At 44.6% G+C, this 18,671-nt stretch overlaps 1 protein-coding gene across 2 annotated transcripts in view; it reads left to right on the plus strand.

The window, feature by feature from the left end:
* POFUT1 (protein O-fucosyltransferase 1) overlaps nucleotides 1-18,671 on the plus strand; it is a 29,912-nt gene that overhangs the window by 1,841 nt on the left and 9,400 nt on the right. For both annotated transcript variants that reach the window (XM_077872691.1, XM_077872692.1), the window contains 3 exons: nucleotides 204-325; nucleotides 5,613-5,795; nucleotides 7,369-7,481. In XM_077872691.1, the coding sequence (XP_077728817.1) occupies nucleotides 204-325; nucleotides 5,613-5,795; nucleotides 7,369-7,481 (418 nt within the window). The remainder of the gene's footprint in view (nucleotides 1-203; nucleotides 326-5,612; nucleotides 5,796-7,368; nucleotides 7,482-18,671) is intronic.

Consider the following 18,671-nt stretch of genomic DNA (forward strand, 5'->3'; position numbering starts at 1 on the left):
ACCTGAGGCAGAAGGGTAGGTAGGATCTGAGGGCCTTGAGTGTCAGACCCACAAGTCCAGATTTGATCCAATGCTGCCAGCTCCCCTGGCTCTCTTTGGTGTCCTGGCCCTCCCCTACCCTTGGCCCTGTATCCTTTCTGAATCCTGGATGCCCCATGCCCTCAATGCCCCAGGCCTCACCTCAACCACCATATACCATCCAGGGCGCTTCGGGAACCAGGCTGATCACTTCTTGGGCTCCCTGGCTTTTGCAAAGCTGTTGAACCGCACCTTGGCTGTACCCCCTTGGATCGAGTACCAGCATCACAGGCCTCCCTTCACCAATGTGAGTACCTCCCACTGGCCTTAGCCCTTATCCAGCCTATGCCAATTCTGCTTACCTCCTCTTGACCCCACGTCCTTCTCTGGGCTTTTCCTGCTCCTCTGAGCCTTCCCCACTCCCCATCCCAAACTGTCTTCCCGGCTAACTGGCTAACACTTATCCAGTGCCTTCTGTCTGCCAGACACTGCTCTGAGCGCTACTTGAGGACTAGCTCTTTTATTCCTCATCACATTCCTATGAGGAAGTGGGTTTCAAGAAGTCAGATAACTTGCTCAAGGTCACGAAGCTTGTGAGGAGTAGAGCTGGAACTCAAGTCCATGTCTGTTGGAGGCGATCTGAACCTAAAGCTCCATTTCCACCCCTGTCTGTCCCACCCTCTCTTCATCCCATTAGTCAAAGGGTGATGGATACTGTTGTCAGTTTGAAGGAGAAACTGAGCTATGAGTTAGTTAATACTGTGTTCAAGGTCACAAACTCAGCCAGTCTGGCTCCAGAACTGTCTCACCCCATCATGGTCATACTCAACATCTTCTAATTCCTTGTTTTTCTTTGTGTCTTCTCCTGATCGTCTGTCTTTGCTCACACTGTATCCCCAGGGGCCTGGCAGTAGGAACTGAATTAATCTATTGAATTGACTTTATCTTTTTGTTTGTTTGTTATTTATTGTCGTTGGGAATTTATTTATATATTTTACTTTTTTTTTTTTTACTATTTTATTTAAATTCAACTTGCCAATGTATAGTATAACACCCAGTGCTCATCTGATCAAGTGCCCTTCTTAGTACCCATCGCCCAGTTACCCCATGTTCCCACCTTCCTCCTCCCCTTATGAATTGACTTAAAAAATCTTTTTTTTTTTTTAATTTTTTTAAATTTTATTTATTTATGATAGTCACATAGAGAGAGAGAGAGAGAGGCAGAGACATAGGCAGAGGGAGAAGCAGGCTCCATGCACCGGGAGCCTGACGTGGGATTCGATCTGGGGTCTCCAGGATCGCGCCCTGGGCCAAAGGCAGGCGCCAAACCGCTGCGCCACCCAGGGATCCCGACTTAAAAAATTTTTAATAAACCTTAAAGAACTATGTTTGTATGTACAAAACACTGTATTTCATTCTTATAACCTTTTCTCTGAATAGGTTTTATTATTATTATTATTATTTTTAGATTTTATTTATTTATTCATGAAAGACAGAGAGAGGCAGAGACACAGACAGAGGGAGAAGCAGGCTCCCCGGAGGGAGTTTGATGCAGGACTCGATCCCAGGACCCTGGGATCACGCCCTGAGCTGAAGGCAGACACTCAACTGCTGAGTCACCTAAGTGTCCTTATTTTAATTATAATAATTATTATTATTTTTGCATGCCTGTATTTAGAGAGGTTTTTATCAGTTAGAGGTCAAAAGTAAGAGGACTTGAGATCAGAGTTTGGCTTTGTCACTGACTAGCCATGTAACCTGGACAGAGTACTTGACCTTTTTGTGCCTCAGTTTTCTCATCTTTAAAAGAGGCAGGTAGTAACTATGTAACCATAATGAGTTAGCGATTGTAGCATGCCTCATTGTATGCCCCTCTCTTAGAATCAGCAGTTCATCAATGCAAAGTACAAAGGACATAGGAAGTCCTCAGTAACTGGGAACCACTGATGGACTGATTTTTTGCACTCACCGTTAGAATTGAGTCATTGTCCGTTTGTCTCCCTCTGCCTTGTTTTTTTGTTTGTTTGTTTGTTTATTTTTGTTTATTAAGAGAGAGAAGCAGGCTCCATGCAAGGAGCCTGATGTGGGACTCGATCCTGGGACTCCAGGATCACACCCTGGGCTGAAGGCAGGCACTCAACTGCTGAGCCACCCAGGCATCCCCCTCTGCCTGTTTTCTTTCTCTTACCTTGCCTTCTCAGCCAAGAATCTTTCTGAGTCTCTACTTCTTTCTTTCTATGGATTACTCAACCTGTCCCAATTAGGCTCCCCTTCCCCATTGGGACTGTTCTCACAGTGGTCACCAGGGACCTCAGAATTGCCAAATCTAGGGGCATTTTCTTAGTCTTCCAGCTATCCTCCTGGTGGCACTTGGGCCTGTGAACCTCTCCTTCCTGAACATCTCTATTCTCATATTTTCTAAAACACAGCCTGCTCCTGCTTTAGTCCTCACCTCTCAACATTTTCCTCTTTGTGCTGTATCAGGGATTTCTCTCTACCCACTGTTGAAATGTTGGTGTGTCTTGGGGTACTTAGGTGGCTCAGTCAGTTAAGCTTCTGACTCTTGATTTCAGCTCAGATCATGATTTCAGGGTTGTGAGATTGAGCCGTGTCAGGCTCTGCACTAGACATGGAGCCTGCTTAAGACTCTCTTTCTCCCTCTCTTTCCGTCCTTCCACCCACCCCCCCGCCGTCGCCCGCTCCCACACATGCTCTCTCTCTCAAAAAAAAAAATAAATAAAAATAAAAATAATAAATGTTGATGTGTCTCCTCTTTCTGTTTGCTTATTAGTTATGTGACCTCAGATGAGTTATCTAGATTCTGTCTGCCTGGGTTTCTTTATAAGTAAACTGGAGGTGGTTGTATTCCTACCTCTTAGAATTAGATGAGCAAGTCCATGAAATGTGATGAGTATAGCACCTGGCACTAAGTCAGCACTCAGTAAATATTTAGTGCTATTATTACCATCATTTGCTTTGCTCTAAATTTCTGTTCAGTCTTATGGCTTTCACTATTCTCCACATACCTCCTAATTTTATCTGTGGCCCAGACTCTCTCCTGATCATAAACCTGTGTTTCTAATTCTTAAGCCCTTGAGTGTACTTGGATATCCTGGGGACACCTCAAATTCACAAAGACAGAGCTGAACTTGGCATCTTTCCCTCTCAAACCTGTGTCACCTCTTATATTCCCAGCTGTAGTTTATGTTACCTCCACATACCTGGATACCAAGCCAGGAATCTAGAAGTCATCCTAATGCCTGCCTCCTTTTACCCTGTACTCCGCTTTACTTCTCCTAAGCTGTCCGTGCCCTCCATCTTCACTTGGACTTAACGCTTAAGAATACATGGTGAGGGGCTCCTGGGTGGCTCAGTGGTTGAGCATCTGCCTTCAGCTCAGGGCATGATCCCAGGGTCCTGGGATTGAGTCCTGCATTGGGCTCCCACAGGGAGTCTGCTTCTCCCTCTGCCTGTGTCTCTGCCTCTCTCTCTGTGTCTCTCATGAATAAGTAAATAAAATCTTAAAATAAAAAGTACATGTTGAGTAAGTACTTGAACAAATAAAAGGCCCATGGCAGTAGCCTCCTTATTCTTCTTCCTCAACTAATCTTACCATCCATTCGTATTCTCCTCTACCACCAGAGTGATCTTTCTAAAAGGCATATCTCTTATCATTTCTGTTTAAAATACTTCAGTAAGGGGCACCTGGGTGGCACAATCAGCTAAGCATCCTACTCTTGGTTTCAGCTCAGGTTGTCTCAGGGTCGTGAGATTGAGCCCTGAGTCATGCTCTGTGCTCAACAAAGAGTCTGCTTGAGATTCTCCCTCTCCCTCTGCTTCTCCCCATCATGTTGTCTCTCTTTCTAAAAAGTAAATAAATCTTTTAAAAAAATAAATGAAATCCTGCAGCAAGACCTAATTGTTAATAGTTAAGTATCCCAAATCTGTTCATTGGGGTGCCAGTGGCTCATGAAGGAAGGGTGCAGTGGTTAAATTACTTTGGGAAATTATATTCTCAATTCCCCATCCTGCAAAATTGGAGATTCAAAATACACATTAGCGTACTGAAGAAGTCCTGTAGTGAAGACATCAGCTCAACATGGCATTTCCCAGGTCTGTTTATCTCTGGTGCCTTTTGATTGCAGAACTCTATCCCCCTGAACTAGTAGAACATGCTTGGGAACCCTGATCTATAGGATAAAGTCTAAATTTTTATTCCATGGTATTCTAAGAAAATTTTTTTAATCCAGAAAAATACAGAGATTAGTACAGTCATCATCTGTGTACCCACTGCTAGAAGGGATCATCATTAACGTTTTCTCTTTGCTTAATTTTTCTTATTTTAAAGAAATACTAGAGATGAAGTTGTTTTTGTTTTTTGGGCTTTTTTTTTTTTTTTAGAGATGAAGTTGTTAAAAGATAAAGTCTCACATGGTTCCCCAGGCTAGTCCCACTCCCTCCTTCCAGCCCCAGAGGCAGCCACTATCGTGGATGTAATGACTTCGGAGCAGCTCCTTCTGAGGTTTTTCTTGTACTTCTGTTGTGGCAGTGAGCATCCCTATACCCATCTCATGGTGTAAAGTGGAAGAGCTTCTCTAGGGAAAATACACAGAGGTGGAAGGAACATTTTATTTTTTAAAAATATTTTATCTATTTATTCATGAGAGAGAGAGAGAGGCAGAGACACAGGCAGAGGGAGAAGCAGGCTCCATGGAGGGAGTCCGATGCGGGACTCAATCCCGGGTCCCCAGGATCATACCCCAGGCCGAAGGCGTCCCTAAACCACGGAGCCACCCCAGCTGCCCTGGAAGGAACATTTTAAATTCTAGTAGTTGCTGCAAGATTGCATTCTAAAGTGGTTGTTCCAGAACAAACACTTCAACTACCACCCATGTACAGCAGCCCTTGCTTCCCCACATCTTTTCCAACAATTAAAGTTAAGCTTTTAAATCTTTGCTGGTCTAATGAGTGAGAAGTCATCTTGTAATTGTAACTTGCTTTTTTTCTAATTATTAGTTTGTACATCTTTTGAGTGTATTGGCTATGTGAATTTTCTTTTTTTTTTTTTTTTTTTTAAAGATTTTATTTATTTATTCATGATAGTCACAGAGAGAGAGAGAGAGGCAGAGACACAGGCAGAGGGAGAAGCAGGCTCCATGCACCGGGAGCCCGACGTGGGATTCGATCCCGGGTCTCCAGGATCGCGCCCTGGGCCAAAGGCAGGCGCCAAACCGCTGCGCCACCCAGGGATCCCGGCTATGTGAATTTTCTTTGCTGTGTGTTGTTTGCTTCTATCCTTTGCTCACATTTTTCCCTTATATCTTTTTTTTTCATGTAGATCAGCAAGCATTTTTTTTTAACACAAAAGATGTTACTAAAAAAAAAAGGTGTTACTATTTCTTCATTAGTTGGCAGATAAATTCTCCTAGCCTTTTTCTGTTCTAGTTTTGGTATCTTTTTCCAAAAGTTTTCCATTGGCTTATAGTCTGAACTGTCTGCGTCTTCGAGTGTATGGTTTTGATGAATGTCTTTAAATTAGCCACTAGGATACTGAAGAGGGACCTCTGCCTCTCCTTTTGTACCTTTTCCTGTAGCTCCATGTGTCCTACCAGAAGTACTTCAAGCTGGAGCCCCTCCAGGCCTACCATCGGGTTATTAGCCTAGAGGACTTCATGGAGAAGCTGGCACCCACTCACTGGCCCCCCGAGAGGCGAGTGGCATACTGCTTTGAAGTGGCAGCCCAGCGAAGCCCTGATAAGAAGACATGCCCCATGAAGGTGGGTCTGGGGACCCTTTCTGCCTGTTCCATATCCTCTAGACCCCTGAGACACTATGATAGCAATATATGGGAAAAGGCACTAGAAGGGCTTAGAGTAGAAAAATGGAGATTTAAGACCCATTTCTGACATTTGTCAGCAGTGTCACTTTGGGCAGAAGACCTTGATTCCTCTGAGCCTTTATTTCTACCTGCAAAATAAAGACACCAATCCCTGCTCTGTCTCACTCATAAATATCAAAAGGACTAGGTCCAAGAGTGCTTATAATCTGTAAAGTGCTACATCAATAACAATACCATACTTTTTTTTTTCAGATGAGTAGAAGTGGGGGTGGGGTGGGGGTGGGGGCAGAGGGTGAGGTAGGAGAGAGGGAATCTTAAGGAGGCTCCACTAGCCTGATGACAGGAAGCTTGATCTCACAATCCTGAGATCATGACCTGAGCTGAAATCAAAGAGTTATACACCTAACCAACTGAACCACCCAGGTGCCCCAAATAATAACTAATACTTCAATGGCACTTACTATATGCCAGGTACCATACTAAGAGATTTACACATATTAACCCACTTAATTTTCAAATCGTTCCATGAGGGAAGTACTAATAATATCCCCATTTAAAAAAATATTTTATTTATTTATTTGAGAGAGAGAATTGGAGCAGGAGTGGGGTGGAGAGGCAGAGGGAGAGGGAGAAGCAGACTTCTGCACAGAGCTCTGCTCTTCGCTGCACAGAGCAGGGAGCCTGACATGGGCCTTGATTCCAGGACTCTGGGATCAAGAGACAAATCTAAGATGGACGCCCAACCAACTGAGCCACCCAGGTGCCGCTTAATATCCATGTTCTATAGAGAGGATACTGAGTACAACACAGAGAGGTTCAGTATTTTGCCCAAGGTCACATAGCAAATAAGCTAGGATTCAACCCTAGGTAATTTGATTCTATTGTCTATTTTCTTAACTTATATATTTTTCTGCCTGAGGCAGGTAAATAAGAAGCTGTCATATTTTACCAGGAGAAATCTGTAATTTTCTAGCACTTTGGGAATAAAATAATCCCCAGGATGTCTTTCAGTGCTAAAGTCAATGAAAGGTGGTTGGAGGAGCCATGAAATTTGAGAAAGGAGGCTGGGCTTATAGTCTGAACGTTGCCTTCATTTGATGTGTGACCTTGGGCAAGTGTCTTACCCTATCTGGGCCCTGGTTTCCATCTTCAAAATAAGGGCATTGTGTTAGCTTGTCTTGAAAGTCTCTGGAAGCTCCAGTCCAAGATCCAAAGCCCAAATCCAAGGTCTGCTTCCTTCCTCTATCCCCACCAGTGCTGCAGGGTCAGTGGGATGTGGTATGTCAGTGAGAAAGACTCCTTTAGACACTGTGGTGAACATCTGCTGGAAACCAGAAGGAGGCCAAGCTGCACTCCTCAGTCCCCAGCCCAGGATTTACAAAGTGACATTCTTTGAGGTGTTTCAACCCAAGTTTAGTCAACCAGGGGTCCCCCACTCACAGTTTCTAGGCCCCATCCCCAGAGGTCACTCCCACCTTCTCAGTAAGTCTTTGATCACTCTCTTTCTGCAGGAAGGAAATCCCTTTGGCCCATTTTGGGATCAGTTTCATGTGAGTTTCAACAAGTCCGAGCTTTTTTCAGGCATTTCCTTCAGTGCCTCCTACAAAGACCAATGGATTCAGAGGTACTTGGAGGGGACAGTGTTGCTGGGTTTAGGGGAGGTGCATGGGGCCCCTGAGCGTGCAGCACCATCCTGGCCCTCTCCCCCTCTACCACACCCTGATGTATGAGACCAAAGGTGCAGCCATTCTGTCTGTTGAACTTGGGATCCTGTGTGATCTCTTCCCATCTCAGCGCCTGACGCGGTGGGACATTGACCTGCCACAAGGTTGAGCAAGAGTTTATCAGCCGATAAAGGATGTCATAAAAAGAATATTGTGCAGTCACATGGGTCTCAATTTCCTCCTCGAGGCGTGAGAATCACTCCCCTGTTACCTTCCTCTTCACAGGGTGAAAATTGGAAGCTGCTTCTAGAGAAAAGCAACTTTAGGTGCAGCCTGAGAAATGATGTCATCCTGATAATAATTGGCTGTGCTTTATTAATTGTGCTCCAGTAGGCCCTATTAAAAAAAATAGGTTAGCAGGGCACAGGCACAAGCTGTGAAATATTTATAGAGCGTCTGTCATGTATGAGACATAGTACTCAAAGGCCAGAGGTGATATATAAAAATAAGGAAGACCCAGCCATAGCCTTCAGGGAGCCACAGGCTAGTTATAATGATGCTAACAAACAGAGAGCGCTTGCCTTGATGCTATAGCATGGCGAGAAGGAATGTGGGCTTGAAAGTTTGACTCGGGTTCGGGGCTGTGAAGAACATATGAATTTGTACATGGTCACCGCACTTGGCATCCTGGAGACCAAGGATAACTTGATGTAGAGAAAGGAATCTACGCTCAGGGTCAGACAGACCTGGGCCTCAGACTCAGCCCTGCCTCTTTCTCGGGTGACTCGGAGCAGCCTCTCCAGCTGTCTGGCCTGAATCTCCTTGTGGTTTAATGGAAGAAGCCCTGTGGTATCTGCCTCCTAGGGCATAGAGCACATGGCTCATAGTAGGGGGCCAACCAATGTTAGCTGTTAATACTATTCACATTCACATGCTTTATTTCATACAAAACTTTGAGAAGCTTCATGAAGTGGGCATTATGATTGATTTCCATCCGATAAGGAAACCGTTCAAGGAGGTAAGATAACTTGCCAAGGGTAACCCAGCTGTTGAGAGGGCAGCTACAGTCCAAATGTAACTCTAATAGGTAATAAGGCTACCATTTATTTAGTGCCTTCTGTGTACCAAACACTGTTCTAAGTTTTCATTTCACCGCCTAAGTCTTCTAAGGTGATAACTCATTTGATCTTTCCACAAGTCTGTGCAACAGAAGTTACTGTCTTCTGTGTTTACACATAGGGAAATTGAAGCAGAGAGGAGTGAAGTCACTTGCCCAAGGTCACACAGCTTGAAGTGGCAAAGGAGGGATTTGAACCTAGACAGTCTGATTCCAGAGCACCCATTCTTAATCACCGTTGAGAATAGCTGTGCCTGTAACAGCTGCCAATTTCCACCTGGGACTTCTAAGCTCATTCAGGAGCTACTGAGGATACTTAGTCATGACAGGTTCTATTCCCCTCCCTCGTGGTTGATCTCAGAGCATTCCCATTTGATCACCTCCTTGGTTCTCCTTATTCAGTTCTGAATGACCTGGAGCTTTTTGCCTGAAGGTAGATCTGTTCTCAAAGGATGGAGATTTTTCTCCTATTGACAAAATGCCAGGAAAAACAAAAATGAAACCAGCTCTAAAAGTAGTTCTAAAAGCAAATTCCAGACAGCCAAAAATATCACACAATCCTAGTTAGAAGAGAAGGTGCAATGCTGCATGGAAGCGCCAGTTAGGAAATGTCGCTCAAACACTTGTTCAGTGCCCGCACTGCCCTGTTTGAGTTCATTGTGTTGTAGGAGTTGCATGAGGGCTTGGGAACCTTTGTACCTTACAGCCGAATTTTGGGGAAAGGAAGATGATTGGGGAAGATGAGATCCTGGAGACAGTTTCAGAGTTAGAGCCACCTGGATTGCTGCCTTCCTTCACTTCTTCCTTCTACACATTTAAGAAGTACCTCCTGGAGTGTCAAGTACTGGTCTGGACCCTGGGAATACAGGCAAGAGTAAGGCCAATAAGGTCCCTAACCTTTACGGAGCTGAGTCTAATGGGAGAGATACTGTGAATAAGTTTTTATATCAGATAATTCTAGAAGATACAGTGCTATGAAGGACATAAACAGGTGATGTGTGATTTTTTTTTTTAAGATTTTATTCATTTATTCATGGGCGACACAGAGAGAGAGAGAGAGAGAGAGAGAGAGAGAGAGAGGCAGAGACACAGGCAGAGGGAGAAGCAAGCTCCATGCAGGGAGCCCGGCATGGGACTCAATCTGGGGACTCCCTGGGCCGAAGGTAGACGCCCAACCCCTGAGCCACCCAGGTGTCCTGGTGATGTGTGATTGGAGGGCTGAAACCATGTCTCAGTCAGCTCAGGCTGCTGTAAGAAAATAGCACAGAGCGGGAGTGAGGGGGGTGACGCTAAAACTATAGTGTTTATTTCTCATGGCTCTGGAGGCTGGGAAGTCCAAGATCAGGGTGCCAGCATGGTTGGGTTGTGGTGATCTTTGCTTACAGCATTTTTTGCTGTGTCCTCACATGTTGGAAGAGAGAGCAGGCTCACTTATGAGGCACTAATCTCAACACGGGGGCTCTGCCCTGATGACTTCAGCTAAACTTAGTGCCTCCCCAATGCCATACCTCCTAATATCACATTAGGGATTGGGACCTCAGCTATGAAAGGGGTGGGGACAGAGGGCAGGACATCAACATCCAGTCCACGAGAGACCTGAAGAGAAGGAGCCATGCATGGAAAAAGCTGGAGGGAAAGGTAGTCTTCATGGCAAGGACGTAGAGCACAGAGGCTCTGAGGCAGGAACAGGCATGCTTGCAGGTGGAGGGGAAGACAGAAGGCCAGTGTGGCTGATGTGGAGTGAATGAGGAGGGGAACAGAGGACTGTTCCATTGTCGGTTGCTGCAAATAAACCATTCCAAAACTTTGCTGCTCCCCAGCAGTGGGTAATTATTTTCCAGAGCTCTGTGGGTTGACTGGGCTTAGTGAGGCAGTTCTTCTGGTTTTTGGTTTTCCATTTTCTTTCTAGAATCCCAGCTGTACAAAGTTTCAATCCATGTTAATTTCTTGGTATAGCGGATCCCTGGGTGGCTCGGCGGTTTAACGCCTGCCTTTGGCCCAGGGCGTGATCCTGGAGTCCCGGGATCGAGTCCCATGTCGGGCTCCCAGCATGGAGCCTGCTTCTCCCTCCTCCTGTGTCTCTGCCTCTCTCTGTGTGTCTCTCATGAGTAAATAAAATCTTTAAAAAAAAAAAATTTCTTGGTATAAATATCCTTTAGAATACCACCATGGATTTGGTGGGAGATTTTAAAGTGTTTTTTTTTTTTTTTAAGATTTTTATTTATTTATTCATGAGGGATACAGATAGGCAGAGACATAGGCAGAGGGAGAAACAGGCTTGTTGCAGGGAGCCCAATGTGGGACTCGATCCCAGAACTCTGGGATCATGCCCTGAGCTAGAGGCAGACACTCAACACTGAGCCACCCAGGCGTCCCAGATTTTTAAGTTTTAAGTAAAAGAATTACATTTACCCATAATCCACCCTTCCTTCAAAAAGCACTCTTAGCAGCTTGGTATATATACTTCCTTCCTCCAGGTACTTGTACATACCTATGTACCTGTAGAGATTATCTTAAAATGAAACTACTGTGTGTAGTTTGTAATCGAGTATTACTTAACTGTCTTTTCTGAGGAGTAATTGATACCAGGTTAGTAAATATTGCTAGTAGGATCAGTTTTAAATATAAACAAATATGAAACTTCAAAAAATGGTTACTGGGGTATTTATGTATATTTGTGCCAATGGAGTGTGTGTGTGTATGATTTATTTCTTTACCTTTGTAACCACTTTTTAAAGTGTACAATTCAGTAGCATTAAGTACAGTGACATGTTGTGTGCTATGACCACCCCTGTCCATCTCCAGAACTTTTTTGTCACTCTAGACAGAACCTCTGTACCCATTAAACAACTACTCTCCATTCTTCCACACATCCCTGTCCCATTTCTCTATTCAACTTTTCTATCTCTGAATTTGCGTATCATGGGTCTCATGTAAGTAGAATTATATGATACTAGTCTTTTTGTGTCTGGTGTATTTCACTTAGTGTAGTATCTTCAGGTCTTGTCCATGTTCTATTTATCACAATCTATCTTAGTCCTTGTAAAGCTGAATTGTTCATTATATGCATAGACCACATTTTGTTTATCTATTCCTCTGTTGACGGACATTTGGGTTAGTTGGGTGCTTCTTGCTTTTGGTCTCATATGGTTGCAGTCAGCTGTCAGCTGAGGTTGGAGTCTGAAAGCTCGACTGAGCTATGTGTCCAAGAGGGCTCATTCATAGCTAGCCGTAATACTGGCTGTCATCTGAGAGCTCAGCTGAGGCAGTTGGTTGGTGCGAGTACACTTGACCTCTCCATGTGGTTTGTACTCCTGGCAGCATATCAGCCAAGTTCTGAGAGGGTATAACCAGGGAATGTTTCAGCCTGGGCCTGGTGACTGGGACAGTATCACTTCTGCTACATGCTGTTGGGAGGGGACATTGAGCCCATCTAGTGAGAGGAGGTTTGAAGAATTAATCTGCCATACAGGTGAGGAGATTGGAGAAGTGAGTTTAAACATTTTCTAAAGTAGCAGACGCTTGCTGTAGAAAGTTGTCCTCTGGGGGCAGAGGTATGGGTATAAGGAGAATGGCATTGGAAAGCATCAAGCTCTTGCCCAGCTCACCGTGTGACTAGGTAGATTGCTTCTCTTCTCTGGCCAATGTTCCATCTGTAAAATGAAGAGGATGAGCAAGGTCTGTGACTTCCACACTATTCCTTAGAGTTCTTGAGAAGGGCCTGTAGTGCCGTGGGGCTGGCAGGGCAGGGTGAACTTAGAGGGACTCGGATCCCTTTCCCCACCATCTTTAACCAGTAATCCTCTTGTATATCCACTAAAAGTTTGGATGGCCACAGGTCTAGGGATAGCAGGCTTTTTTTTTTTTTTTTTTAAAGTTTAATTTTTATTTATGATAGTCACAGAGAGAGAGAGAGAGGCGCAGAGACACAGGCAGAGGGAGAAGCAGGCTCCATGCACCGGGAGCCCGATGTGGGACTCGATCCCGGGTCTCCAGGATCGCACCCTGGGCCAAAGGCAGGCGCCAAACCGCTGCGCCACCCAGGGATCCCGGGATAGCAGGCTTAATTTAAGCTACATGTTACAGAAAACCCCAAATAGCAGCAGATTAACAAGATAGAATTGTATTGTTTTCTTAAGTAAGAGAAATACTGGGATATCCAACCCACCGCTGGATGGCAGCTCCGTTGTGTTGTCAGGACTCAGGCTCCCATCTCTGCCCAGCATCCCAGCGCTTTTATCCTCCGTGTCCTCTCACAGGGCTGATGAAGCTTTAGCCATAGCAACCTTGCCCCAGGCAGACTGGAAGAAAAAAAAAAGGGCAAAAGGGGGCCACAGCCTCACCTTTTTAAGGAACCTTTCTAGAAGTCCCATATAAACTTCTTGTATCTCATTGGCCAGTTCTTGGACACATGGCCATCTCTTAGCTGCAAGAAATACAGAGAAACCTATTTACAATCTCACATTTACCATGTGTCCAGCTAATTCTAGGAGAAGGGGATAAGAGATATTTCTTCCCTACTAGGGAATTTCTCAGAATCCTTCTATCTCTGCTGCTTCTGAGTCTGTGAATACCCTGGCAGAGGTTTAATTCAGCAGATATTTATCACACATCAAATGTTGAAGGACCATCAACCATCATGCTGAACCATTTTCATGGCATGAGAGTAACAGGTGTATGGAGTTCTTTTTTTTTTTTTTTTTTTTTTGGTGTATGGAGTTCTTAGGAAATTAGGAAATTCTATCACCATAACCATCATCATTGTCCTCTGGCTTGAAACCCACTGCAACTTTTTAGAAATTTAATTTAATGTGTTAGAGATTTGGCCACATTGATCATGTCAGCTTCTCTTGAAGTTTTCCGTTTTGCACAAGTAAACACAGCAGTGCTGCAGTGGGCATGTCCCTTTCTTCACACCCAACCCAAACACCTCCCAACCGTCCAAGACCAGCTGCCACTCCCAATCCTTAGCTCCTATGGGAGGGCTCCCTGTCCTGCTTCTCCTTTGCTGCCTTATGCACACTGATATGCTCAGCAACCATCTTCCCCACTCAACCATCAGCGCTTATTGTTATCATGCTCCCAGGCTGAGCCTTCCTCAGAGACCATACACAGGCGATACGTAATTGGCAGGGCTGGGACCAGACTGAGACCTGAAGGATGAGGAGCCATCCCTGAAAAGAGTGGAAGAGAGAGAGGTAGTCCTTCATGACAGGGACATTGAGAGTAAAGCCCTGCCTCATTCATAGTCCTCCAGCCTTTGCACTCAGCATGGTGTTCACCTGCTATCTCATATAGATACTCTGGATGTTGTGCATAGAGAAACCAGCTGGGTGGGAGATCTCAGTAGTGTAGGGGTGGTGGGGAAGAACACCAGAGGTTCACTGCACCCAGCAACAATAACATGTGCCTTTTTTAGCCGGATGGTGACCAGGGTCAGATGGAATTGGTCAAGTTTTCTTTCCAAACAAGACCCTTCGTACTCCCTTTCATTCCAAACAACTCTCTCTTCTTTCATTGGGAGTAAATGAGCATATCAGTCTGTGCCTCTTGATGCTCATCAGGTCAGAGCTGATGTCCCAGTGGGGCAGCCATGTGCCAATCCAGATCTAGGGAGATGGGAAGGACATTCCAAATCTAGAATTCACCAAAGGCCTACAGGTTCTCTCCAAGAGGTCAAAGAGTGCACAGTTCCTGATTTATCCTAGTGTTCCACCCCCCGGGAGATTAGAAACTCTGGCTTTCCATTTGAAATCTTTTAAGGTGACATCGGAAAGGAGTTTGGCTGAGGGCCTGATGGTAGTAGATGTTCCTCTAACATCTGACAATCTGGCCTGGTCTTTCTGGTAAGACCCCTGAATCCTTCTCATTCCCTCAATCATGTATTGCTTGTACCCATTGTGTGTTGAGGCCCATGCTAGGGGCTAGAGATCAGAAACATAAAGTACAGACTCATTTTTTGAGGGGCTCATTGATGGCAGTAGAGTCGCTGGGAGTGAGGTACATTGCTATGAATACAGGTTCTCTGGGCAGCCCCGGTGGCTCAGCGGTTTATCGCCGCCTTCAGCCCAGGGCGTGATTCTGAAGTCCCGGGATCGTGTCCCACGTCAGGCTCCCTGTATGGAGCCTGCTTCTCCCTCTGCCTGTGTCTCTGCCGATCTCTCTGTGTCTCTCATGAATGAACAAAATCTTTTTAAAAATTTTTTTAAAAATTAAAAAAAAAAAAAAAAAGGAATACAGGTTCTGGAGCAGATAACCTAGATTTAAACCCCAACCCCACCAATTCCTAGTTGCATGATTGGGCATGTTATTTAATCTTTCTGTGCTTTGATTTCTTGATCTGTAAAAGGAGAATAACAATAGTGCTTACATCACAGGGCCCTTGTGAGAACCAAATAAGTTCATACATGTAAAGCAAGTGGAATGTTGCCTGTCACATAATAAGGTTAGATAAATGATTCACATACATGTATATGTAAGATTATTATAATGAAATTAGTGTTATATAGAGACAGGATGTCAATGAACACTTGCTTATTGCTTCCTTGACACAGCCCTGGACCACTGTGTGTGGGAATTGTGGTAAGTAGAATTGCCAAGGCCCCTACCCTCATGTGCTGACAGTCGAGTGGGGAAGACGGTTGCCAAGCACAGTGTGCAGAAAGCAGCAAAGGAGAAGCAGAACAGAGAGCCCTCCCGTAGGAGGAGCTGAGGATTGGGAGTGGCAGCTGGTCTTGGACGGTTGGGAGGTGTTTGGGTTGGGTGTGAAGAAAGGGACATGCCCACTGCAGCACTGCTGTGTTAACTTGTGCAAAACAAAACTTCAAGAGAAGCTCACACTATCAACGTGGCCAAATCTCTTAACACATTAAGTTGAATTTCTAAAAAGTTGCAATGGATTTCATGTCATAGGACAACATGACATGATGGTGACAGTCAGAATTTCTTTTTTTTTTCTTTTTTTTTTTTAAAGATTTTATTTATTTATTCACGAGAGACACAGAGAAAGAGAGAGGCAGAGACACAGGCAGAGGGAGAAGCAGGCTCCATGCAGGGAGCCTGATGTGGGACTCGATCCCAGGACTCCAGGATCGTGCCCTGGGCCAAAGGCAGGTGCTGAACTGCTGAGCTACCCAGGGATCCTCCAGTCAGAATTTCTTAAGAGCTTTCTAAGTGCCCAGTACTGTTCTAAATACTTTGCTTATATTAATCCATTTAATCTTCTCAAGAGCCCTGTGAGTTAGGAGCTATTATTAGCTCTATTATACAGATAAGGGAACTGATGCACAGAATGGGTAAGTCACTTGCCCAAGTTAGTAGGTGGCATAGTCAACATTAGCACAAGGCTGTCTGGCTTGACAGCCTGTGCCTTTACCATTACACTGTGAGAAAAACACACAGAATAATACCTTTTTGTACAAACAGTAAAAGTGTAGTCATGCATAAAGCCACAGTATCTTCTGGGAAGAGGAAGTAAAGGAAGGAAAGATGATAGGATAGACCTTTTATTTTGGTGTCTCTTTTTTTAAAAATCTGAAACAAAGCGAAGTATTAATATCTGCTAATTTGGGTCACATGTATGTGGATTGTAAGATTATTTTCTGTATTTTCCTGTATGCTTTGAACTATTTAATAACTTTTTTAAAGATCTTATTTATTTATTCATGAGAGACACGGGGAGAGAGGCAGAGGCAGAGGGAAAAGCAGGCTCCTCAAGGGGAGCCCGATGTGAGACTGACTCCATCTCAGGACTCCGAGACCATGCCCTGAGCCAAAGGTAGATACTCAATCACTGAGCCACCCAAGTATCCCACTATTTAATAACTTTTAATTGAAGATTTTGTTGAGGTAATTGTAGATTCACATGTTGCAAGAAATAACAAAGAAAGTAAAAAGGAAGGGAGGGAGGGAGGGAGGGAAGGAAGGAAGGAAGGAAGGAAAGAAGGAAAGAGACAGAGAGAGAAAGGAAGAGGTCCCAGATACTCTTTACCCAGTTTTGCCTATTGCTGGCATTTTGCAAGACTGCAGTACAGTATCACAACCAGGATGTTGACATTGATACAATCCACCCAACTTATTCAGATTTTCCTAGTTTACTTGTACTCACTTCTGTATGTGCACGTGAGTGTGTGTAGTTAGGTCTGTTCAGTTTTATACATATGTAGGTCTGTGTATCCACCACTTCAGTCAAAATAACCAAACAGTTCTAACTTCACAAGGATCTTTTGTGACCAGTATATAACTACACGCGTGTGCCTAAACATGCACATGCACACACATACATGGGCAAGGACACCCTAGCCCCTGACAACCACTAATCTCTTCTCTACTTCTGTTCCCCATTATGTCATTTCAAAAATGTTATATAAATGAAATCAGGGGTGCCTGAGTGGCTCAGTCGGTTAAGTGTTTGCCTTCGGCTCAGGGCATGACCCCAGGGTCTTGGGATCAAACCCCACTTGGGCTCCCTGCTTCTTGAGGAGCCTGCTTCTTCCTCTGCCTCTGCTACTCCCCCTGCTTGTGCTCTCTCTCTCTGTCAAATAAATAAATCTTTTTTAAAAATAATAAAATATAAATAAATTTGTTTAAAAATAAATAGGGCAGCCCAGGTGGCTCAGCGGTTTAGTGCTGCCTTTGGCCCAGGGCATGGTCCTGGAGACCCGGGATCGAGTCCCACATCGGGCTCCCTGCATGGAGCCTGCTTCTCTCTCTGCCTGTGTCTCTGAGCCTCTCTCTCTCTGTCTCTCATGAATAAATAAATAATGAAAATCTTTTAAAAATAAAAATAAGTAAATAAATGCAATCAGACAGTATATAGGATTGAGGGTTTGGCTTCTCTCACTCTGCATAATTCCGATGAGATCCATCCCACATTGTTGCCTGTCTCAGTACTTTGTTTGTTGGTATTTCTGTGTCAGATTCCATGGTAGGATGCACCACAGTTTGGTTAACTAACTATTCACTTCTTGGATGTTAGAGTAGTTTCCAGTTCAGGGCTATCATGAATAAAGCTTCTATGAACATTTGTATACTGGTTCATGTGTGAATATAGGTTTTCATTTCTTTGGGATAAATACCCAAGAATACAATTGCTGGGGCATATCATAACTGCATTCTAGTTTTAGTGAAACTGTCAAACCATTTTCCAGAGTGGCTATGCCTATTTTATAATTTTAAGAGAAGGTTTTTTTTGGCTGACAGAGAGAAGGCAGTCCAGTCCAGGTATGCAAGAAGCATACAGAGCTCTGGAGCTTGAAAGTGCATTCAAGTTGATGGAACCATCAAGATGTTTGGCTTGCTAGGACAGACTCTGGATTTAGCTGAAGAGGAAGAAGCATAGGTTCGTTCCTTACTCGTTCAGTCAACAGATATTCACTGAGCTCTTACATGTGCCAGACACTGTCTTAGGCACATGGAGGCACTGCCTTCAGAAGTCTGTGTTTAGCAGAAAAGACAGGGTGAAATAATTACAAAACGTAGTGTACAAGGAGGAAGGAGAGCCGTTGGAAGGGTATGATGGGCATCTGCAGATGGCAGGTGCTTTTCATGAGGGCAGGGACCATGCCTGTCTTGTTCTTCCCTGGGCCTTAGCAGTCAACAAATACGTGTTAAATGTCGAGTGAATGTTCTTACCCAGTATACACATTGCCTGTGAGCATGACCTGTCCACAGTCCTCTGTAAAGCTGCTGCATGTCCCAGTTCTGCCATGTGGGTAAAAGGGCAGAGGTGCGGTCCAGACACCCCACCCTGGAGTGAATTACCACACCACAGATTGGAAGCCAGCATGACATACAAAAGGTTGGAATGCCCTACTGTAAATTTTTAATTGTTAAACAAGCAAAGAGGATTGTAAATTCCGTGCGGCGGGACAGTATTGTATATTGTGCCTGTTGTCACCCGCCGCAGTTCCTTATCAGCCTGTTGGGGTTTCACAGCCTCTCGTGCTTCTTGCATATTAGAGGGGCCCCTTTCTGCAGGGTCTCTGGGGTATGGTGCAACACCATCCTTTGTCCTGTGGGGGCAGCGTCCAGG

This window comes from Canis aureus, chromosome 26 (genome assembly GCF_053574225.1).
Source record: "Canis aureus isolate CA01 chromosome 26, VMU_Caureus_v.1.0, whole genome shotgun sequence".
In the NCBI taxonomy this organism is placed as follows: domain Eukaryota; kingdom Metazoa; phylum Chordata; class Mammalia; order Carnivora; family Canidae; genus Canis; species Canis aureus.